The sequence below is a fragment of the Erythrolamprus reginae genome, chromosome 3 (genome assembly GCF_031021105.1).
Source record: "Erythrolamprus reginae isolate rEryReg1 chromosome 3, rEryReg1.hap1, whole genome shotgun sequence".
Lineage (NCBI taxonomy): Eukaryota > Metazoa > Chordata > Lepidosauria > Squamata > Dipsadidae > Erythrolamprus > Erythrolamprus reginae.
The window spans coordinates 196,015,578-196,040,591 of NC_091952.1; the positions used below are offsets into that span (position 1 = coordinate 196,015,578).

A 25,014-nucleotide genomic window follows, 5' to 3' on the forward strand; every position below is an offset into this window, starting at 1 on the left:
GATTGGACGCACAAGGAATTTGTCTTTGGTGCATATGCTCTCAGTATACATAAAAGAAAATACATACATCAAGCTTCAGAAGTGACTGAATGGCACGCAGTTTACAATGTGAAACTACAGTTTGCAAAGTTATTCACCCACCATCAGACTTAAGTTTTAAATGTATACTCTCAAAAATTCTTAGGCCTGTTGGTGTTTAGAAAAAGCAGCCCCAAAAGCCTGATAATGATTCAACATATTAGGTAAATATGTAAATAAGCTGCTTATAATTTACCAAATAAATCATGCGCTGGTGCAACATATTAAGCCATCCTTGTTCTGTCTTAAGATGTTGCACCAGCGCATGACTTATTTGGGGAAGAAATTGGAGATACTGTATTGGGAATGTTTTTAACAAGTTTTGTGGTTTTATTATTTGTATATTGCCTACTATTTGTCCTTGTTAATTGTATACTGCTCAAGAAAATAAAGGGAACACTCAAATAACACATCCTAGATCTGGATGAATATTCTCATTGATTACTTGGGAGTTATACAGTACAGTATTCTGTTAAGTGTTCCCTTTATTTTTTTGAGCAGTGTATCTGTCTTGCTGTCATGCCCTTTGTTAAAAGGGCATTATAAATAAACAATTTTATTATTGTTGTTGTTATTATTATTGTTGTTGTCGTTGTTGTTATTAACTATATTTGCGCTCACACAATTCCATTTATCCCAAAATAACCACATTATTCCTAATTCACAAACAGGTCATGGTAATGCGAACGATGTAAATGGTCCATTTCGTAGCTTGAATCAAGCTAAGCTGTGCTTTAATAAATCCGGTTCAATCGTGGCTTAGCTTCGAGTCAAAAACTCAGCCCCTGAAGTTAACCCACTACCCAATCCGGGAATCTCCCCACACCAAGCGACCAATGACCCAATCCCAGGTACGCATTCTCTCTTCCCCCTCCACTTCGGCAGTGGGCGAGGTTTAGCGCTAATCCAGCTAGGCGGCCCACGCGCATGCGTCCGCTCGAGAAGGAGCCCGTTGAGTGCGTGCGTACGTGCGCGCGCGGGCGGGCGGGCGGTGCGGAAGCTCGTTGAAGGTAACGCGAGCGGCGGAGGGGGCGGGCTCGCCGTCCTCGCCCTGTCAGCAGCGGGAGGTAGGTGATGAAGTTGCCGATTGCCAGCGGCTCTCTCCCGACCTTCTGGCTACCGCCGCCGCCATTATGTCTGTCATCGCCACGGTAGAGCAGGAGTTCAACGAGGTCGACGGCGCTAACGACTGGCAGCCCCGCTACTTGGTGAGTGAGGGTGGGGCCGCGGGAGGGAGGGAAAGTTTAGGACACCCCCGCCCGGAGGCCGCTTTAAACGGAAGAGAAGAGAAGAAACCGCCGGGCGTTCTCAGGTACGCGCAGAGGCTCGGAGAGAAGGAGTGCGCATGTCACGAATTTCAGGAGGGGGCCGTGAGGAGAAGCGCTGAGGGCCGAAAGGCTTCTAACGACGCGCCTTTCGTCGCCAGGCTTAAGCGGCGGGCAAGGGCGGGGACAGGCAAAAAGCTTCAGGCGGCGGGGAAGTTTCGCAAAGCTCCCGCTGGGTTTGTTCCCACGTGGTTGTCCCGCTGGACTCCCTGGATAGCAGCTGCTTGGGTTCCTGGACTTAAACTCTTGAGCCGAATACGTGTGGTCCTCGACTTACGACCACACTTGAGCCCAGAATTTTATGTTGCTGAGAGAGAAACTGGTTTCCCCTCTCCCGTTTTACGACTTTTCTCGCCACATTTCTTAAGTGAATCGCCGCAACTATTAAAATTAGCTAGATGGTTGTTAAGTGAATCTGCCATCTTTCAAGCAACTGTATATAAATGACCTAACCAGGGAGAATGAGACAATGGTCATAAGTATGAGAAAGGGTCATAAGTCACTTTTTTCAGTGCTGTTGTATCTAACCTAAATGACCTGTTGTAAGTCAAGGACTACCTATATTTTAACGGGGAATAGCCATCTAAGAAAAGGTTATTATTGCCCTTGAGGGCAGCTGCAAGTGATCATACTGTGATGCAATTGTGGTATGGTGAAGTGTTAGAGGAAACTGCCTTGATCCCTTTCCAGATGCTTTGGTCAGCCTTAATCCCAGTTTATGGGAAGGGATTGTTGCTTAGCGTGAGCATGGTATGAGTTTGTTTAAAACAGGAAATGTCTCAGGTGCTTCTTATAACAGGGTGTTCCAAAACAGCATATGTATGCACTTCCTTATAGGTTTCAATTAGATCCTATTGAATGGACACAAGAATATCTAAATGTCAAAATAACAACTTTCCTAAGATTAAATGGCAAATTTATCACCAAAGTGGGATTATGAAACTGGGCATTACAGAATTTTCTTAGAGCTATATAGTCAATATTTACTCCTATTTCATACTAATAAGAATAGGCTTTATGTTCTCACAAGAATAATTGGTTGATACTAGAGTTAGTTGTTAGATTTAACTGTGCAGTAAAATATATGTTTTTAAAAAACAATAAAATTTCCTCTTTTCATAGAACTTCTGGAAAGAGATTGTGCAGAATGCAGGCATGACCCTAAATGTTAAGCATACAAACATTGAATCTTCATCCCTGAACAAGGCTAAGGACAAGGATATTCCCCAAAAGCTGAATAGGAATGAATTGGTGGAATAGTATTTTTATATACACACACACATACACACACACACACACACACACACACACCAAGACCATCATACCTGTACCCATGAAAATCTACGAAAATATATATGTATGTATGTATGTATGTACTGTATATATATTTAATAGTTGCCTAAACATGTCCAGACAGACGTCTGTGTTGTAGTTATATCTATAAATTTGTGTATTGGCATTTTAAAAGGTACTCATTGTGGTTGCTCTTACATAGGATAATTATCCATGTTTTGTAAGTAATCAAGTTTTGATTGAATTACCACTTTTTAATCTCATTGTTTACCTTGCATACATAATTAGACAAAAAAAAGTATTAGTATTGAAGGTATGATGCTTTTGTCAGAAAAATTCTCAATGTTCTTTAAGAGTCTTGTAGGAATAGAATTGACAGGATGTTATATACTAGTTACTCTGGATTATAATTCTTGGCAATTGGACATGCTAGCTGGAGGTTGTGAAGTTATAGTTCTAAATGACAACTAAGTATTACCTATCTCTGTTGGAAGATTGCAAATCAGAAAAGATGAATTGGTATCTTCCAGTCAGGTAACTTGTTTGATGGTAATATTAAAGTAAACACCAGCAGAAATAGTACTAAAGATGATTTATGATTCAATTTGAGTTTTTGATGTAAAATAGCAAAAAAATCTAGGAAATACAGTATTCTGTTTCAACTAACCATTAGAATCAAGTGGATGTTATTTGAATTATTTAATGCCCTAATCAAGAGGTTTTTAATTGACTTGGTGTACGGTAAATCTTTTATGCTTAAGGTTACTGGCACCTTTTTAACATAGTAAAAATAAAGCTAACTCTATTTTTAATAAGAGTCCCATTGTGTAACTTTCTAGTTTCACAATTACTGTGATGAATTTTTTACTGCTGTGCTTTGTTCCTCCCTGGGGCTTTACATCATCAGGTGCTGAGCCACAGACTGATAGGAACTGAAACTTCAAACTGAAATTTGATTCAGTGTTATAGGAATTTTACTTAACTAGATTATTGAATGTTATGTTAAGAAATTTAGCATATGAGCAGAAGAAGACATGGAAGAAATTTTTTATGCAGAAAAATCCCTCCCTGGACAAAATTATAACTATAATGCTCAAGAAATTTATTGATTGATTGATTGGATTTGTATGCTGCCTGTCTCTGAGGACTCGGGGTGGCTCACAATGAGGTGTATTAAATATATAACTGTCTTCAAAATTAGATTGGGGATTTGAGATGGATTATAATTAGCCATAACATTATTTTATTTAGTTTTAATCATTTGTATTATAGCTATTTGAATTTAGCACCTTGTTAGAAGTTAAGCATAGTTTTGAAGTTGGAACTTTTGGAATCTGAATGTAATTGGCAAACTTCATTGAGAATCAGTATCTGTATTTGCATATGCTCCCCAGTAATTAACAACCGTGTTTTAGCCCATTCAATTTTAATGAAACACATTCGCATAAACTGGCTGGGTTTATACAACACACTAGATTAAACTTTAGTAGCTAGCTTGTGGTGCAGTGTATTATACAAAAACAGCCTATAAATCAGAAATCAAGTATGATTAGCAAAAAAAATTTCTGGTGCTGTTTTCTAGATGCCTTAGAACAATTCCTAGCCAGTGGGCCGGATGCGTCATGTGGTGGCCACGTCCGGTTTAGCAAAGGGGGGAAATCCCAATACGTCACATGATGCCGCCATGACGATGTGAGTTTGATAACCCTGTCTTAGAAAATACTGACTGAATTCTTAGGCTGCTATCATACTTGATTTCTGATTTATAGGCTGTTTGGTATAATATACTGCACCATAAGCTAACCACCAAAGTTTAATCTAATGTGTTGCATAAACCTAGCCATTTATGCTAATGTGTTTCATTAAAAATTGAATGAGCTAAAACATGGTTGTTAGTTACTGGATAGCATATGCAAATACAGATACTGATTCTCAATGAAGTTTACCAATTTCATTCAGATTCCAAAAGTTCCAACTTCAAAACCATAAGTATGTCTTCAATCATTTGGCTGGGTTTACACAACAGTTCAACCACAAATTAATCATATTGGTTAAATTTTCATTACATTCAATGTGGATGGATAAAATATATGTCATGCAGCTAGTATAATTTTTGCTCTCCTATTTTGAATGAACTTAAATTCTAGTTTGAACCAGTTTGATTAAGGCATTGGGCTAGAAACTAGGAGGCTATGTGTTCTAGTCCCACTTTAGGCACAAAGCCAGCTGGCCGACCTTGGGCTAGTTGCTTTCTCTCGGCCCTAAGAATGAGGCAATAGCAAACCACTTATGCAAAATCTTGCCAAGAAAACTGTAGGGATTTGTCCAATTCTTGGACTTGAAAAAATAGAACAACTTTAGTCTGCAGAAGGAAATTAGCATTTGTTTTTTCCATGCAGAATATAAGTATACTAAACACTGTTATGTTTCTACATATGGATTATTGTTGTGTTGACGGATAATTATGAGAAAATATATATTTTCCCAAAATTTGTTCAGTTAAAATAGGATTGATTAGTTTTGACTGAGTGTGCTGCGGTCTTCTATGTAAAGCTAATGAGTTGGTTAACAAAAGTATCATTATACAGATAGTCCTCAACTTACAACAGTTCATTTAGTGACCATTCAAAGTTACAACAGCACTGAAAAAAGTGACTTACAATCCGGGGTGGGATTCTACCAGTTCGCACCAGTTCAGGTGAACTGGTAGCTACAAAGATCAGCTAGGAGTGAACCGATTCACTGTGACAATCAGATGGGCCTGCCCACCCCTACATTTTATTAACCTATATTTTCTCCGCTGATTTGCCCGACATAGCTGTTCTGCCCCAACTAAGTCTGTACAAACCTTAGTTTATTAATTAAGGACTACTAATGGGCTTTTTAGTAGTCAAATACAAATACAGTTTAAAGCAGTCTTTCCTGAACACCAACTGTTAATTCAACTTCATTAACAGCCAGCACGAGTCCACAAAATAATAACTCAATTCTGAGTAAACAGTCTTGTAGATTACAGCAATATTATGGTGGTTGGCAAAATTCCCAGAAGTAATTTACAGGAAAAATGCCAAGCGAGAGAACAAGAGCTGATCAGACGTTTCTGGAGTCAAGACACGAAGGATGTTGTTTCCTGCAAATTGGTTCCTTCATAGGCATCCCTTAAATAGGCTAAGAGAGAGCCAATTAGCCCCAAGCCTTACTCCCAAGGAGACCTCCTCTTGAGGAGCCATTTCTGCCTTTTGACAGCTCTGCATGCCCATGCTTTGAGAATAGGCTCCTCCTCTTCTTTTTCGCTCAGCAATAGAAATTTTGGGCTCAATTGTGGCTGTAAGTCGAGGACTACCCATACTGACAAGAGCTGTGATATACAGGAGTAGTCAGTGTATGATCTCAGGTGGAGTTACTATGAATGCAGTATTAGCTTAACTTTATCCATGTTTTTTAACTACTGCCATGGTAAATGGGACATTTTTTTTCTTTAACAGAGCAAAAGAGTGTGTTTCTATGTGGTATTAAAAGGAGTGGCTATGAACTCAAAAATTCACGACTTTTTCTTATCCTGTAATGCATAATTATAATGTAATTTTGTTCTTCACAAAGATTTTCCTATTTCATACTTATATGTTTCAGTTATTAGTAAATTGAGCATAACTTTTTTATCTGATTTTGGTGATAGAAATGTTAAGTACAGTGGTACCTCTACCTTAAAACGCCTCTACTTACGACCTTTTCTAGATAAGAATCGGGTGTTCAAAATTTGTTTGCCTCTTCTCAAGAACCATTTTCCACTTACAAACCCAAGCCTCTGAAACTAACCAGAAAAGGCAGGAAGAAGCCTCTGTGAGGCTTCTCTAGGAATCTCCTGGGAGGAAACAGAGCCAGAAAAGGTGGGGAGAAGCCTCCATGGGGCCTCTCTAGGAATCTCCTGGGAGGAAACAGGGCCTCCATCTTCCCTGTGGTTTCCCCAATCACATGCATTGTTTGCTTTTACATTGATTCCTATGGAAAAATTTGCTTCTTACAAACTTTTCTACTTAAGAACCTGGTCACAGAATGAATTAAGTTTGTAAGTAGAGGTACCACTGTACTGTGTTATTCTATTTTTTTCATTTTTAATAACATTTGTGTTTTCTATAAATGTTTATATTGGTGAAGTTTTTGATATTCTGCCATGATTCAGTAAAATAACTACCGTATAACCCCATCCACCCACCCCAAAAGATCAGAATTCTGCTAATGAAACAGACACTAGCAATGTAATGTCAAACAGCCATGCATGCAACAAAGTATAAATGTTTCCTGTTTAGGGAAGCTTTAGAGTTCATTAATATCACAAATAATCAGTTCTCCACTCTTGTTCTTGAGTTTTCAATCTACGAAAAATGAAATAACTTCATTAGATATATAGTGTCTTTTAAAGAATGACTGATTTATTTAATATCTTTTTGTTTTTACAGAATCTTTTTTAGATAATTACGTTTTGTTAACTATTGCTATTTTTTTCAAGGATATCCGGCATCAATCCAGTGATTATCCTCATAAAGTGGCAAAGTATGCAGAAAACCGGAATCGGAACAGATACAGAGATGTTAGCCCATGTAAGTAAGATTTAGTTTACTATAATTAATGTATGTCCAAACTACAGTCTGTGGGACGCATGTGGCCCTGGAAAGCTAGTAATGTGGCCCCGACTAAATAATAAAAAACAAAGATTTGATTTTTTTTTTCTCCTTTAAGATTTATGTTTCATGTTATCTCTGTGGAACTCAAGTTAGTGTGAAGCTGCATGTAAGACTTCTAAACAGTATTCTGTCCTGAAATTGACCACAAAGAGGATGCAGAGGCATTCTGTGATTGTATGATGAAATCTACGATAACTTTCAAATTAATTTTTCAAATAGTTCCAAGATTATTCCTCCAATTATTTGAGTGATTTTTTTTTGTATCTACATCTTTTATATAAAGTTAACAGTACCTAAACTTGCCTTAAGAGTGTTGAAATAAGAGATGGGGATACATTCTCTGTCTCCTTTGTTTCTTAGCATCTTCTTTGGAGCAAACAGTCAGAACTGTGTTGTGATAAGTATGTTTGATTCTATTATTTTCTGAATTGTGTTTATTAATGTAGTGATGTTTGAATAGAATTAAATTAGCTAATTTTAAAGAATTAAAAAAATAGAAGCTTGGAAAGTGCAAGACTTCTCCAATATTTTACTGAAGTATTTTCAGTTTTTTTAAACAAATTACTGTTCTCTTTTTAAACTGTTGGCCACTGAGTGGTATGGAGATATTAGAAGAGGTAGATGCAAATGTTTACATAGAATCAAAGGACAGAAGGAGTTATTTGGGCCCCTGAGTCCGACTTGTTGCATGCAATCCCCAACAAATAATTTTTCAGTCTCTGTTTAAACTTATTCAACAGGAGGCCAAGTCTCCAGGTAATTGGTTCCACTTATGAACTGCTCTGACTTTTGTCTCTCCTACATTTCAGTGCATTTGTGTGTTATCAGTCCATTTCCCTTAATACATTAATTTTGAGTTCTGTTCTTCTCAAATTTATCTGCATTTTTAATCTGCAAATTTAAGTTATCTTTATCCACAAAATGTTGAACAATATAGGATTCAGGGTTTACCCCTAACCACGTAATATGTTTCTCCATTTTGAAGAAAAAAGTGGGAAATGATATTTAAGCTAGCAATGTGTTTTTTTTCCTATGCTATATAATCCACACACAACAGGCTTGCTTTTTAGATTGCTTTAACAGTTCATTTAATGAATGTTCAAAGCTACAATGGCACTGACTTATGGCCATTTTTCATTGTTACAACCATTGCAGCATCCCCATGATCATGTGGTCAAAATTTAGACACTTGGCAACTGATTCATATTTCTGACAATTGCTCTATCCCAAGATGATTATGATACTGTTTTGCAATCTTCTGACCAATAAAATCAATGAGGAAGCCAAACTCACTTAACAACTGGGTTTCTAACTGCAGCGACTCACTTAACAACTGAAGCAAGAAAAGTCACAAAATGGGGCAAAACACACTTAACAAATGTCTCACTTAACAATAGAAATTTTGGGCTCAATGTGGTTATAATTCAAGGACTACTTGTATTTCGATTGAATTCTTTGTTGGAATTAAAAGGTATTTTCTCTCTCTAGCATTTCTACAATCTACTAAACCGGTGATGGCGAACCTATGGCACACGGTGCCTTATCTGAGTGCACGCTAGATGTTGCCCCATGTCAGTTCCAGTGCCCATGTGCGTACTGGCTAGCTGATTTTAGGCCCTGGGGAAGTGTGTGAATAATGGCTCAATGGGAAAACCAGAAGTCTGTTTTCCTGAACTTCTGGTTTGCTTGTTGGGCCATTTTTCGCACACTGTATACACAGTGTGGTATGGGGAGGGTTGTGTGTGGCATGCGCTAGCCTGAACACACTCCCATTTTTGGCCCACAAGAAGAAAAAGGTTTTCCATCACTGCACTAGGCTAATCAAAAGTGAAATAAAATAAGTCTCACATATTGATCCATGGTGACTTCTGGTAATTATTGCATTGCTTTCTAGCTGCTTATGGGTTGATCCCTTTATGAAATACTCTAAAAATGTTCGGGGTATCAGTATCAGGCTGACTGATCTACAGTTCCTCCAACTCACTCACTTCCCACTTTGAAGACAAGGACAAAGACAGTTTTAGCATTCTTGACACAATCTCTACAATTCAAAGTTACTTTCCTACTTATCTTTGGTGATCTGACCATTTTTCTATTCCATGTTTGTTTGTCCATTTTTGTACAGTATTTTAAAAAAATACTGTAGATATTTTCTTGGTATACAAATGAAGATTTCCTAAATAAGGATTGTAGGTGACACAAATTTGAGGGTTTTTTTACTGAGACAAAGGATTGAATCTATTCTATTTGAGATAAACACCTGAAAACATAACTCTGCATTTGATTATTTAAAAACGAGACAAAACTCTCCCTCCTACCCCACAAAAAATTAGCAAAGTTATGGATCAAGCAATATTCTTGAATGTTTTACTTGAAAAAAGCACTCTTTTACAGAGAAAGGGCCTTTTCTCTTTCACTGGGTAGTTGGGTTGGTATCTCTTTCTTCATGATCTATATGGGGTTTTGTGTATGTAGAATCTAAGATTGGCAAGATATAGAGAATTCTTGTTCATTGACATTGGTAGAATAAAACAGAAATGAAGCAATTCTGTGTTATATGAAACCAAACAGGAACTTCTTGGTGATTCATTGGTTAAAACTATACTTGCTGACATCATATTTCCGAGAACATTAGTACCAGTATCTGTGATTTACTATAACAAGGTCTTAAGTTTTTCCTGTTGGCAAATGTTATCTTGTATTTACAAAAGCTTCGGTTTCTATTCAGTAGAAACATTTAAGTTCCAATAAATTGAGATACTAAATGAGAAACTTGATAATTCAGTTTGAAACAGTTGAAGGTGAAGGAAACACTATTTAAAGTTTGAATATTATTTTAATATATTCTGAGGCTATCATAACCTCACAGTAATACAATTATTGTAGATTATCTTAATTTGATTTCAGGAACTAGACATAACATGTTTTCAATAATTTCTGTACATATATTTTTAACATAGGGCTAAAATTCTGTTTGTCTACTGGCTGCAGTGAAGGAAAAGGCAATACAGTATCCTTGACATACGTGATAAAGTATTTATCCAAAACATTCAAAAGTGACATTTTAAGCATATTTCTGTATTGTAAAGTATAAATGCTGACATAGAATTATATAAAATCAGATTAAGAACTAAACCAGTGATAGGAATACTATGTTCTTGATTTTTTATTTTGAACTATATATCATATTTTATTTATATTTATACATCCTCTTAACCTTTATAATTTGTAATTATAGGGTCAGTTCATGGGTTTTAAATTTGAAATCCAAGTGAAATTATTTTAACTCTTAAAAGAACTATGGACATCCTAAATATAGAACTTGCTGTAATATTTCTTGATACATTTTTAACATGTTATAAGCTATGTCATAGTATATTTTAAGACAGATTTTGTCTCTGCCACCGATTAAGAAAATAAGAAAAAATAATTTACCGGTATACTGTATTTATACTGCAGTATACTGTAGTTATTCTAGACTTGCAAATAGTTCTTTGAAATTTCGACCTAATTCTTCATTTACTGGAACTTGCTTTTTCAAGTCAGTGGAATGCTAAATACCACTGATTTTTTTTAAAAAAAAACCAAAAACACCAAACCCTTTGTATATAAATAGATAAAAATGTTTCTCAGCATGGTATTTCTTCTGACATTTGTGAGAAGCATAAAGATCAGTTAACGAGAAAGAAGACCTGAGATTATTCTATTACTGTAAATGTGATTTCTGAGCTTAAAATCCCTGTTTCAGAATGTTCCTATGCTAAAATCACAGGCATCTTTATGCAAACCAAAATCTCTTTAAATGTCAATGAGAGGTGTAAAGCTGGACAGCTTAAATAATTACTAAAGTTGAAAATTGAAAAATTTCCTGGAAGGGCAATATAAATGCCAATGGATTCTGCCCTTTAAATTTTACCAAGTGGAGTTTTCACTGAGTCCACTCAATTCATTTTTTAAATTATGTGTTAACATATCATAATGGGTAGGTTGAAAAATTATGCAGGCAGTATTCTCATGACATGTTACTTGTGAATAAATTAGGTAAGATTTTCTTGGTGTACGTGAAACATTAGGTTCACAGTAGTCAAACAATGGGCTAAAATATGGCTAGCTAACCAAGGTCATGGTATGTTGTGTCCACAAAGTAACTATGTGTCAGGAAGAACATATTTTATCTAGAGTTCCTGGAAGCCTGGAGATTTATCAAAGTAATACAGAATGTGATGCATTATTTAGGTACATACAAAGAACTAGAGACAAACTTGTATTTACTGGAGACAGTAAAGTGTACTTATTGATAGCTCCTAGAGAAATTGAAGCAATTTAACAATAATGTCACTTCAAATTTTGCTTGTTTATGAGAACCGCAACAGAGGCCTAGTGCTACTTCTTCATTTGGAGATTACTCTAGAGCAGCGATGGCAAACTGTGGCACACGGAGACATATTTGCTGGCACGTAAGCCATTGCCCTAGCTCAGTTCCAACATTCATGTGTGTGCTGGCCAGTTGATTTTTGGCTCGCACAGAAGCTCTGGGAGGGTGTTTTTGGTTTCCAAAGAGACTCGGGGGGGGGGGGGGGCATTTTTACGTTCCCCTGGCTTTAGGAAAACCTTTGGAGCCTGGAGGGGGTGAAACACGAGCCTACTGAGCCTACTAGAAGTTGGGAAACAGGCTGTTTCTGGCCTCAAGACAACCTCCGGGGGGGGCGAAGGAAGCTGTTTTTGCCCTCTCCAGGCACTGAATTATGGCTGTGGGCACTCACACATAGAAACATAGAAACATAGAAGACTGACGGCAGAAAAAGACCCCATGGTCCATCTAGTCTGCCCTTTTACTATTTCCTGTATTTTATCTTACAATGGATATATGTTTATCCCAGGCATGTTTAAATTCGGTTACTGTGGATTTACCAACCACGTCTGCTGGAAGTTTGTTCCAAGGATCTACTACTCTTTCAGTAAAATAATACTTTCTCATGTTGCCTTTGATCTTTCCCCCAACTAACTTCAGATTGTGTCCCCTTGTTCTTGTGTTCACTTTCCTGTTAAAAACACTTCCCTCCTGAACCCTATTTAACCCTTTAACATATTTAAATGTTTCGATCATGTCCCCCCTTTTCCTTCTGTCTTCCAGACTATACAGATTGAGTTCATTAAGTCTTTCCTGATACGTTTTATACTTCAGACCTTCCACCATTCTTGTAGCCCGTCTTTGGACCCGTTCAATTTTGTCAATATCTTTTTGTAGGTGAGGTCTCCAGAACTGAACACAGTACTCCAAATGTGGTCTCACCAGCGCTCTATATAAGGGGATCACAATCTCCCTCTTCCTGCTTGTTATACCTCTAGCTATGCAGCCAAGCATCCTACTTGCCTTTCCTACTGCCCGACTACACTGCTCACCCATTTTGAGACTGTCAGAAATCACTACCCCTAAATCCTTCTCTTCTGAAGTTTTTGCTAACACAGAACTGCCAATGCAATACTCAGATTTAGGATTCCTTTTCCCCAAGTGCATTATTTTTCATTTGGAAACATTAAACTGCAGTTTCCATTGCTTTGACCATTTATCTAGTAACGCTAAATCATTTACCATATTACAGACCCCTCCAGGAATATCAACCCTATTGCACACTTTAGAGTCATCGGCAAATAGGCAAACCTTCCCTACCAAACCTTCCCCTATGTCACTCACAAACATATTAAAAAGAATAGGACCCAGAACAGACCCTTGTGGCACACCGCTTGTAACCTGTCTCTGCTCAGAATACTCGCCATTAACAATAACTCTCTGATGTCTATGCTTCAGCCAGCTTGAAATCCACTGAACTATCCAGGGATTAAGTCCAATCTTCACTAATTTATCTATCAGCTCTTTATGTGGAACCGTATCAAAGGCTTTGCTGAAGTCCAGATAGGCAATATCCACGGCACCACCTTGATCCAACACATGCATGATAGTGCGCGCACATGCTCTTTCAGTGCCTGCAAGAAAAAAGGTTTGCCATCACTGCTCTAGAGTCTTTGCATTAGTATATTTTGTCACTTTTAAATTGCTTTTATTTCTTTCCAGAGCAACTATAAAAGGGATGTGACATTTAATTGTATAATCATTTCAATCTTCACATTAGAATATTTAATTAAATTATGCTACAAGTAGTAATGTGTTATAAAACAAATCAAGATCTGCTCCATTCCCCCATTGCCCCAACAATATTATACTCAAGGAAATGTGGGGGTTTTTCCCTTTCCAGACAGACCTGAAAGACAATAAAATATTCACTATATATTGTTCTGAAAGAAGCATTTTGTTGGCCAATTGATCAATCTTGAAATGCTGTTTTTTGACTGATAGCATTGCTAATAATATGAAAATGTTTTTCTGATATTTTTCAAGATGATCACAGTCGTGTAATACTACAGAATTCTGACAACGATTACATCAATGCCAGCTTAGTGGTTAATGAAGAAGCTGAAAGAAATTATATATTAACACAGGTAATTGTTAGACTTTTAAGTCACACAAAGTTTGATCATATTATATTATATAGTCTATTCTAATAATCAGGGCCTAATGCTGGTTCCTTTAACTTCTCTGTTTTTCCAGTTTTAATCTGATTTACTTTTCTGTTTCTTAATTAACTTTTTTTTCCTGTTAGTGCCTACATGGTGAGTCCATGTAGTTTTCCTGGCAACATTTTTGGAAGTACCTTGCCACTGCCTTCCTAAGGTTGAGAGAGAATTAAGGCTACTGGCCCAAAGACACCAAGCTGTGGCATTCCCCCAAGGCAGGACTAGTGATCACAGTAGCCTTTTCTCCAGTTTAAAGCTATTAATCACTATACTGATCTGAACATTAATGGAGATTTCCCTAATTTGGGTATACAGTGTTCCCTCGATTTTCGCGGGGGATGCGTTCTGAGACCGCCCGCGAAAGTCGAATTTCCGCAAAGTAGAGATGCGGAAGTAAATACACTATTTTTGGCTATGAACAGTATCCCAAGCCTTCCCTTAACACTTTAAACCCCTAAATTACAATTTCCCATTCCCTTAGCAAACATTTAGATTATTGCTCACCATGTTTATTTATTAAAGTTTATTTTAAAAAATGTTTTTTAAAGGCAGACAAAAGTTTGGCAATGACATATGATGTCATCGGGCGGGAAAAACCGTGGTATGGGGGGGAAACCGCGAAGTATATTTTAATTAATATTTTTGAAAAACCGTGGTATAGACGTTCCGCGAAGTTCGAACCCGCGAAAATCGAGGGAACACTGTAATAGTAATGTTTGAGTTAATATAATGTATATAATTCCATCTATTAATGGCAGCTTCTGGAATTAAAAGAAACAAAAATGTAATAACTTGATCTGTTCTTTATAAACTATGGTGGGTGAATGGTGAAATAATTCTCTGAAGTAAGATCAAATTTATGAAGAAATAAAACTTCATTTCTTTCTTAAATCATGGTCAATAAAACACAGAGAAGCTGTTCACTAAAAGTTATTAAAGCTCAATCAATTAATTTTCCCAAGGGGACATATAAGAAACTAATGCAATGGTGAAGGACCTAACTACCGTATTTTTCGGAGTATGAGACGCACCGGAATATAAGACGCACCTTAGTTTTTGAGGAGGAAAATAGGGAAAAGAATCTGCTTGCCAGGTATTCATCTGGCTAGCGACCTTAGTCTGGTATGCTTCAGCACATTGTTTTATCCCCTGGTTAAGGGCTTAAGGGGTGGTGGAGCTACATTCAGAGTATAAGACACATCCTAATTCAGCCTCTTTTAGGGAAGAAAAGGCTGCGTCTTATACACCAAAATACAGTAATAAGGTTGTGAAAGTACTTAGGCACATGCGCGCACACATGTAAATTGCAAAAAAAAAAAAGTCACCATCAAAATAAAAGTACAGTAGTACCTCTTGATACGAACCCCTCATCATACAAACTTTTCGAGATACGAACCCGGGGTTCGGAATTTTTTTGCCTCTTACGAACTTTTTTCACCTTCCAAACCCGCCGCTGTGGACGCCGAACCCAGAAGTTCAGCAAAAGTTCGGGTTTGGAGTTCAGGTTCGGGAGAACGCTGAGAAGCGCCGCCGCCCGGCTGTCACCTTTGCAGGACAGCCGTGGAGCTGTCGGCCGTGGAGAGGCTGAAACAGAGGTGGGGAATCCCAATAGGGAATTCCAGGGGAAGAGTTTTGACGTCACGGAGACGTCCTTTCTGGCTGGCCGAAACGTGGACTCCAGGAAGGACAGAGTGCCGTTTTTGCGATTTTTTTTTTCTTTTTTGCTTGCATGCATTAATCGGTTTTACATTGTTTCCTATGGGAAACATTGTTTCGTCTTACAAACTTTTCACCTTACGAACCTCCTCCCAGAACCAATTAAGTTCGTAAGACGAGGTATCACTGTACTGTGGTTGTATTGCTTACATCAGTGTTTTTCAACCAGTGTGCCACGGCACACTAGTGTGCCGTGAGACATGGTCAGGTGTGCCGCGAAGCTCAGAGAGAGAAAAAAAACAAGAGAGAGAAAGCAAGAGAGAGAGAAAGAAAGAAAGAGAAAGAACAAGAGAGAGAGAAAGCAAAAGAGATCAAGAGAAAGAGGGAAAGAAAGAGAGAAAGAAAGAGAGAGAAAGAGAGGGAAGGTGGGAGAGAGAAAGACAGAGGGAGGTAGGGAGAAAGAGAGCAAAAAAGAGAGGAAGGAAGGGAGAAAGAAAGGGATGGAGAGAGAAAAAAGAAGAAGGGAGAGAAAGAGGGAGGGAGAGAGAGAGAAATAGAGCGAAAGGGAGGAAGAGAGAAAAAAAATTTGTCCAAATTTTTTCTGCATATGTTTAAACGTAGGGGATATTTCAATATGTACTGTGTTCCAAATACTTTATAATCAATATTATATTAAGAACTGGAGAGCCAATTTGGTCAAGTGGTTAAGACACCAGGCTAGAAAGCGGGAGACTTGTGAGTTCAATTTCCACCTTAGGCATGAAAGCCCAACCCACTTCACAGGGTTGTTGTTATAAGAAAAGTAGGAGAAAGGTATGTTGGACATGTTCACTGCCTAAAAACAATAAAGGCGGGGAAAACAAACAAACAAACAAATAAAATTTTCCCCATAATCTGTCTCTTTCAGGAAAGGTTTAGTTCTAAGTTTATGCGGTGTTCCTTTCTCTTGTATAGGGTCCACTTCCTAACACATGTTGCCATTTCTGGCTAATGATATGGCAACAAAAGACCAAAGCAATTGTCATGCTTAATAGAATTGTTGAGAAAGATTCGGTAAGTTGTCCTTTTTTGTTGTTGTTGTTCAAATTAATTAATTGTATTTTATAGGGTTCCAGTCCTTTGGAATTGATGTATAAAAAAAGGGAAAAAGAATATACCAGTGATATACACTCTGCTGGTAGATAGACATAGCCAAATACAGCTATGAAATCTGACTACAACTTAATCCAACTTAATATGGCTGCTCATCAAGAACTCTAGACTTGCAACTTTTAATTGAAATGCAGGATTATTTATTTTAATATTTTAATATTTATAATCTAGTAGAGATTGGAAGATTGTGTGAACCTGAATGAACCTGGATGATGCTAAATTTGTTTTCAATATACAAAATAAGTTACAAACTGTAAATGCATATATGCATGTCAAATGTGTGTGACAAGTTGCAGTATTCTTATTTTGTAATGTAGGTGAAGTGTGCGCAGTACTGGCCAACAAAACAAGAGGAACCCATGATATTCAGAGAAACAGGATTTTGTGTGAGGCTAAAATCTGAAGACGTTAAATTGTACTATACAGTACGACAGCTCCAGCTAGAATGTATTGATGTAAGTTAGCATTAAAATTATGCCTACCACATAAAAATAGTTTCATATTATGTTACCACTAATTTTTCTTTGACAAATTTCAGTGCAATAGAATGTTTTTATTGTACAAATGGGCTGCCACATAGCTTTTCAATAGCAGCTGGAGTGTGAATATTGCTTATGTCAGGTGTAAAAGACCAGGTCCACATGTCAATTTAACCATTGTATTGCTAACAGGCTATGCACAAGTATATTTTCAGCTAATGGTCAGCACCAGATAAGCAGTCAAGGAGGGGTTGGGGTGGACTTAGTTTATTTGTGACTACGTACTGATTTTATGCTGATTCTTCTTTTACCAATCCTCCCGGCTCTGCCAGTCCTTCTGCTACATCTTGGTTCACAAAGAAATGGCTGATAATAAGCAGATAGAGCAAGGGTTAGATACTATTGACGTTCTTTCAGTGTTTCTTATACAAATGCTTCATTTAAGTAATCTGATATTTTATGGAACTGCGGGGAGGGAGTCTCATACCATAAAGTCTAGAATATGGCAAAAGAAAATCAGATTTCTGAAAAACAAATATTGAAAATATTTAATTTTTGTTTTACTAAATAAATCAATTTCTTGTGTGTGGGCATGTAATTGAATATTAGTGTTAATCAACAATAAATTTTTTCTCTAGTTGTCTTGTTTTTTAAGTTACTCTTTCAGAAGGCTTTTCAAAGTGATAAATTCACAGAATTTTACTTTCTAGTACAGCTAGACTTTTTTATGAAATTCATTCTTTTCCCTCACCATTTCCCTCAACTAAACTAGTGCATGTTCTTTTAGTTGGCTTCATTAGCATATCAAATGTGTTCTGCTAAATTGCTCTTTCTTTCTTTCTTTCTTTCTTTCTCTCTTTAGACTGGTGAATCCAGAGTAATATACCATTTTCACTATACTACATGGCCAGATTTTGGAGTTCCTGAATCCCCACGTTCATTCCTTGACTTCTTGTTTACAGTCAGAGATTCTGGATCTCTGAGTTCTGAACATGGACCTGCAGTCATTCATTGTAGTGCTGGAATTGGACGGTCTGGTACATTTGCATTGGTAGATACATGTCTTATTATGGTAGGTTTATTTATCTAAAAACAACTAGATTATTGTGAGTTAATGTGAAAGAAATATCATTTATCTATGAATTGTAGTAGGAAAGAACTAGCTCAGATTCCTTGCTCAAAAAGCAAAAGATTTGCCAGATTGTGACACCAAATTAGCCTAGTGTGCCCAACTTGAGGTATGTTTACATATTTCACATAGTATTTGAAATAGTAAATGAAATTAAATTATATTTCATCTTGAGGTATGTGCCCTAAATTGAAATTGCTCAAACTATTTCCAGGTTGAGATAGGGCTGGGCAGTTTCACAATGAAACAAGACCTCTAAAACTAGCTTGTTATCATTGTAACAAACTATATGTTGCTAAAGCAGAAATAGTCATATTTCTACCAGGAAAAGTACAAAGAGTTATAGTAGGCTTGGTTTTATCTTATAAGTCTCTTTCGTTTTGAGGATTGCACTGTAAGCTATCTACACATGATTGTCTTCACTGATTTGAAAATAGCCTATTATAGCAAAACTCTTATTGCTCTGTATTTATATTTATAAAACAAGTCTCCTCAGCTTTAAGAAAAGGTATTGTTTCCATTTTCATTGTCATAATGAAGAGGCATTTGGATGTAATTAAAGTGTTGGCTTTGAAATCAGTAGATTCAGAAGTCTAGGCCTCCCTTAGTCTAGAACAGTGATGGCGACCTTTTTTCCCTTGGGTGCCGAAATTAGATGTGCACACATATTTGCCATCACTGGTCTAGAATCTAGATGATTTTGAGCCAGTCCTAGTCTTCCTTCTACAAAGGCTTGAAAACCTGCTTTCTTCCATAGACATTGGACTGGAATGCTGATTGTACATTGTCATCTCTTCCCTTGGAATGGCCTTCATTCATTAATGTTTAATTTGTGCTAGCTACCCAGATATTGTACAAATGGGCTGCCACAAAAATTAAAAATATTAATTTAAAACAATCTCAAGTATCTTAAAACAGTTTCAAACTGAAATCAAATGAAAATTGAAGAGAACTAATTTGTTAATTTGCCACCAAATATTTGTGTTGTTTTTTCATTTCCAGATGCAAAAAAGAAACGACCCATTTCATGTAGATATCAAGCAAATATTATTAAATATGAGAAAATATCGGATGGGACTAATTCAGACTCCTGATCAACTAAGATTTTCATATTTGGCTGTAATAGAAGGAGCAAAAAGATATATAACGGGGGATTCCACTATGCAGGTAAATATTTTGTCTGATTTTTAAGTCACACTGGATAGGTCATAGCAAATTACAAAGCAGAATACAGGTAGTCCTCAATGAACATTTGTTCAGTTACTGATCAAAGTTACAATGGCATTGAACTCATGGTAGTTATTGACGGTCCTCAAAATTTACAGCCAGTGCAACATCCTGGCAGTGACAAAATCAAAATTCCAATACTTGGTAGCTCAGCCACTATCAGAACTGCAGAGTATGCTTCGACTCTGTTGCCTATCTCCTTCCCATCTCTGCCCATTTGGCTGCCCTCCATTCTACCACTCTCAGTTCACCATCTTTCTCCTGTTGCTAATGATGGCACCAAAACTACCAGAACTGTCACCTCTAATTGCTGCAGTTTCACCTAACAACCACTTTGCTTAGTAACGGAAATCCGGTCTTAATTAGAGCAGTTAAGCAAGGACTACCTGTATACTGTTTTTTTAAGATTTTAAGATATTTCTTTCCCATTCAGTATCGCTGGAAGGAACTCTCCAAAGAAGACCAAGCACCAAGTTCTGAATGTTCGCCTCCTCACCCAACTAAACTTACTGCAGAAAAATACAATGGGAATAGCATGGTTTTAGAAGAACAGGAGCCAGGAGATGTTGATCTGATCTCTCCCATACAAAATGATTCAGATACAAATGATGACAAGTAAGTAATGGTTTTACAAACGCATTAAAACTGACTGGTGGACAAAGAACAATTTGGTCTAATGTATCAAATGACAAGGGTTTGTCAGTTTTACAAAGACAAAGTAAATTGATAAAATAATTCATCCTGGAATTCTGTAGACTTTTTTTAGCTGAATTAGAATTATTTTTCCTTCCCAGGCCCCTGGGATTACTGACAGCTAATAATTCTATACTTGATAGTCCCAACAATTTTGAAACAATTACATTTTATTATTTTTATCAGTAGCATTGAACACAGACAGTATGAAAATACCCTTTTTTATGAGAATCTATTTGCCACTGAAGGAAACCAAGGACCAGTTCCCTGTCAATACACATTCTGCTATGGATAATTTATCTTCAGACATCTGAATGTACTTCCAGAATGTGGAATAGGATAGAGACAATAATGCACATCCACTGACAAGTTATGTTAGCAGAAGAAAATTGCCTTTAATTTTCATTTGTTTTTGTTTGGTTTTTAAGCATCTTAAAAATACTAGAGATGTCATATTAAAAAACATACTTTTGAGATAAGGGCAAGTAGTATAAATCTAAGTAGAAGGGTGGCATTTAAAAAACAAACAAATAAATAAATAAAAACCATTAATGGATTAACATTATTTGCAATTTGTCCTTGACCTACAACCATAATGGGGCTTGCTAAGTATTTTTGGTGCTTATCTGCCTCCTTGGTGGGTCTCCAAGGCCTCTCCCACCCACAAGGTACTCCATGCTCACTTAACAACCTGCTTATTTAACAGTGACACCAGGGAGAACATGGGTGGATGGTTGTTAAGCTGAAGGTATGTCAGTTGTTGTCACCATTTGTGCTTATAATGGCATCCTTCAATTTAATCTTTTAAAACTCACTATTGCTTCTCAAGCATTGCCAATACATCTTGGTAACTAAGGGATGCATGGAATAACTCAAAGCTGACTAAAGTTTTTAATTTCTTTAAGGGCTTTACGAAAAAGACTGAGAGAAGACAAAAAAGCTAATACAGCACAGATGGTGCAACAGATGAAACATAAGATGAGTGAATCTGAAAGAAAAAGAAAAAGGTGGTTATATTGGAAGCCTATTGTTATTAAGATTGGATTTGGTTCAGTCGTGTGTCTTATAGCTTATTCTTCCTGGAAATTGTATTCCCAGTACATGCTCATGTAAGTAAGTGAGCAATCTTGCATCTACAATCTTATGTCCCATGATTTAGTGGGATTTAAAGTGAATATAATAAGTGGATCCAAGTTTTTTGCCACATCTGACAAAATAAATATGTTTTTACTTCACCAGTGACAATTTAACTTGCAGCATTGAAGTCTTGTCATCAGTGATTAGTGTGATCACAAATTGGTCTCAGGATTTTTCGATATTGCTACTTCTGAAACCAAATGGCCACTTGGATTCAAATGATATATTTGTTAGATAAATTAATGCACATTTCAAGCAACTGTATATATATGGTATCTAAATTGATAGTTCAATAGATAAAGTTCAATAGATAATAGCCCGAATGACCAAGTCACCAGATAGATGACTTACATACATGATAGAAGCAATAAACCGTGTGGTGTTATTCTGAATGCAAAAAGTTACATTTCTTTATTAATGTACCACGAACCATTTATACTATGCAGACGTAAAGCAAATTTGATAAGTATATAATCATTTTGTAAATAATTGTATTTTTAAAAGTTACATTTGTATGAATTTATTCAATAGAAATGAGTGATTGGTGAATCTACCACCAACTTTTCAAAATTGACTTGGAAATTCACTTTCTGGACCATTCCCAATGCAATGATTAATAAATTGTTGTTTCAGAAATTACATGTTAGCAAATAATTATTCCTCAGTTTTTATTTACTTGTAAGATGCTTATATGTATTTATGCTTCGCTACTATTTTATTTGAAAATATTTAATTTTATAAGGCTACTTGGAGGGTAGATCTCGTCTCAAGCTACCTCTTCGGAAGAAATGTTTTGTTAAAACTGCAGCTACTGTTGGAAACCATAGCTTGTATTTAAAGCTTACACATTCCATTAAATGTGAAATGTTTTTGTGGGTCTTCCTGGGTTTGAGTCCTATTCTTGTAAAGCTTCTTTGTCTATTATAATTGGAATAGGCAGCACGTTACCAATTTGATAGTAATTTCAGAAAATAAAAAATCATTACAAATGGAAGCAAATAGCCCTAACACAGATTTAACAGAGAAAGGGTGCAAATGAAGATTTCTGAAGCTGCTGGAACTGAGCTATAGCACAAGCTATATATTAGGAATAATCTCCATTTCATCACTACATTTGAACAAGAGTAACCAATTGTGTTTCTGACAAACCACTCACACATACCCTATACATTACCATAGCGTTTCATCATTTATAGCACCCATATTTATATGAGTATCTTATGAGCACCATCTCAGATTTTCTAACTTAAAACAATTAAACTGATCTGACCTGATAAAAATAAACTTTTAACCATCTTTAAATGTTCCAAAAGATCATTTTGTAAAGTGGATGGATCAACATGATCCCTATGAGAATACAAACCTCTGGGCCACAGCATATGTTATGTGGCTGATATGTTTGGGGCAACTGGATGTTCTTTTGCTCTCATATTCAGAGTTGCTGGGTAATCTTCCCCACAGAAGAAAACACCATGTTGCCAGTGAGAATACATTCTAGGTTTAACCAACAATAATTAATTTATGGCTAACAAATAAAATTTATAGAGTCTAATGTTGGTATATATGCTCTATGTTTCTTATAAATTCTGCTCTTGAAAAAATATTATCCCATGTTTTAAAAACACTGAAATGTTTAATGCAAAGTTCCTCATGTCCTTTATTGCTAAAAATAAATAGAAATACTAGAAAACAAAACTTCCATTTATTTCATCCAAAATTTATAATTTGAAAGATAATAAATAGTGTATTTTAACTGAAGAGCACTCGATCACACCTGGCCTCAACCTTCCGGTTTATGCTGTATATAAACTGTATATTTAATTTATTAGATTTGTATGCCGCCCCTATCCGTGGACTCCGTATATGCTGCCATTTGTAAAATTTGTGGATTATGCTGAAACCAAAATACGGTAGTATTGTTAAAAAAAAAAAATCATGCATTGATTCAGAACTGTCGTTACATATACATACACATACTTATTTATTATATAGGAAACATGAATGCACAATAAAAGGAAATGTTCCCTCTGAGATTAACCAGTTTCTAGGCTTTGTTTTAGGTGTACATCTATACACAAAGATAATCAGCTGAGGCATTCTGCTCCATTTCTACCCCAAATAAATAATATAGACTTGCTTTACATTGTGTACTGTGTGATTGGCAGCAACTTTCTAAGATTTTGGAAGTCTTTCCCTTCCATACCTGGGGGTTACAAAGATAGCAACAAGAATTCTTCTACTGCACTATAGCCCTGCATTTTTCTGTTCAGCTTTAACCTTTTAGCGCTCCCTCCGGTAAGCATTTGGCTACATTTTATAGAGTGAATAATATTGTCTACTTTTGTCAAGGTTCATTAATCCACATCATACCAATCTTAAATACAAAGTATAAGGCAGTTGGATACTTTAACAGTTTCCAAAAAATAGTTGGAAAATATTCATGAATATAAATATATACATTTTTTAAAAAACATGCTTGATCATTACATATTCTTGTGAATATATTGATTGATTCAATTAATTGCAGTTATTAAACATTTTAAAAATACCTTCCTATTTTCAGTTTCTTTCAGTTCTATAACAATAATTGTTATATTGATTTCTTATATTGCTTCTTCCTTCAATGTTATATAACATTCAGCAGGTTTTTCTTTAGATTTTCTTTCTAAAATGTGATAGGCTAAGAGATTTGCTACACATCCATTGCATAGTCTATTTCTTTTAAAAGTTTCCTTGTGGCTCATTTCAATATGAATGTTCTGTAATGTATAACTATTAGTTCAAGGACACTTTGTTTTAGCAAGATACCCACACATGTATGTTTATATCCAAGCTGCAGTATCCATTAATAAATTCATCTTTGGTTTTAACAACTGATATATTTCCACTGCAGTTATAAAACTCTAAAATTATACTCCTGACTGTACTGAACTTGTGACTCTTTTACATTGTGTGTTTATAGGCCGAGAGTGACTGACGCCTAAATTGCCAAGACTTGAGAATGTTCTTCAGCTATAATAACACACTATTGACATGCAAAAACAGGACATCACTGTTCTTCAGGAAACAAAAATGAGGTCTGAGCAATATACAAGCGGCCTCATAAATATCTGTTTACAGCGTAAACAAACAGGGAATGAAGTACATCACCAGCAAGAGACTTTGCAAAAGAGAATTTGTCTTACGTGATTTATGCTTGTATTAACTGTAGAGAGTTGTAAGATCATATTCACAAAATACTTTGTACTGCCATTCTTGTATTTTTTTATATTTTTGGCAGCATTAAATTTTTTTTAATGTATATGCTTTTGTGTGTATATTTTTTTATCTAGTTCCAGAAAGATTATACTGGCAATGCTCTGAGAAATGGTATTTTAATCTATCATTACTGTTTCAGCTACAATATTTCTATATGATTACTGGTGTTTTAGCCTGTTCTATTTTGAGTGAGAACTTGACATATCATCAAATTTATTACAAATAGAGAATTATGTTTAAATGACAAAATCTATCTTGGTAGTATTGGATATACACATTTTAGATTAGAAGATTCAGTGGGGAAAGAGGGTCTATCCAGAGCATTTTCAAAA

General features: G+C 36.2%; 1 protein-coding gene across 4 annotated transcripts; it reads left to right on the forward strand.

Annotated features, from left to right (window-relative positions):
• The first annotated feature begins 879 nt into the window (after positions 1-879).
• Positions 880-24,725, forward strand: PTPN2 (protein tyrosine phosphatase non-receptor type 2). Of its 4 annotated transcripts, none has more exons than XM_070747495.1 (11): positions 1,010-1,286; positions 2,526-2,760; positions 7,204-7,294; positions 13,776-13,876; positions 16,562-16,660; positions 17,077-17,214; positions 18,101-18,310; positions 19,370-19,534; positions 20,028-20,209; positions 21,193-21,396; positions 24,387-24,725. In XM_070747495.1, the coding sequence occupies exons 2-11, from the start codon at positions 2,647-2,649 to the stop codon at positions 24,406-24,408; spliced, it is 1,326 nt and encodes a 441-aa protein (XP_070603596.1). In that variant the 5' UTR covers positions 1,010-1,286; positions 2,526-2,646; the 3' UTR covers positions 24,409-24,725. The 4 variants fall into 4 exon arrangements, with proteins under 4 accessions (XP_070603597.1, XP_070603599.1, XP_070603596.1 ...); XM_070747497.1 differs by having other exon boundaries at positions 21,193-21,294; XM_070747496.1 differs by lacking the exon at positions 2,526-2,760 and having other exon boundaries at positions 880-1,286.
• Positions 24,726-25,014: the final 289 nt, after the last annotated feature.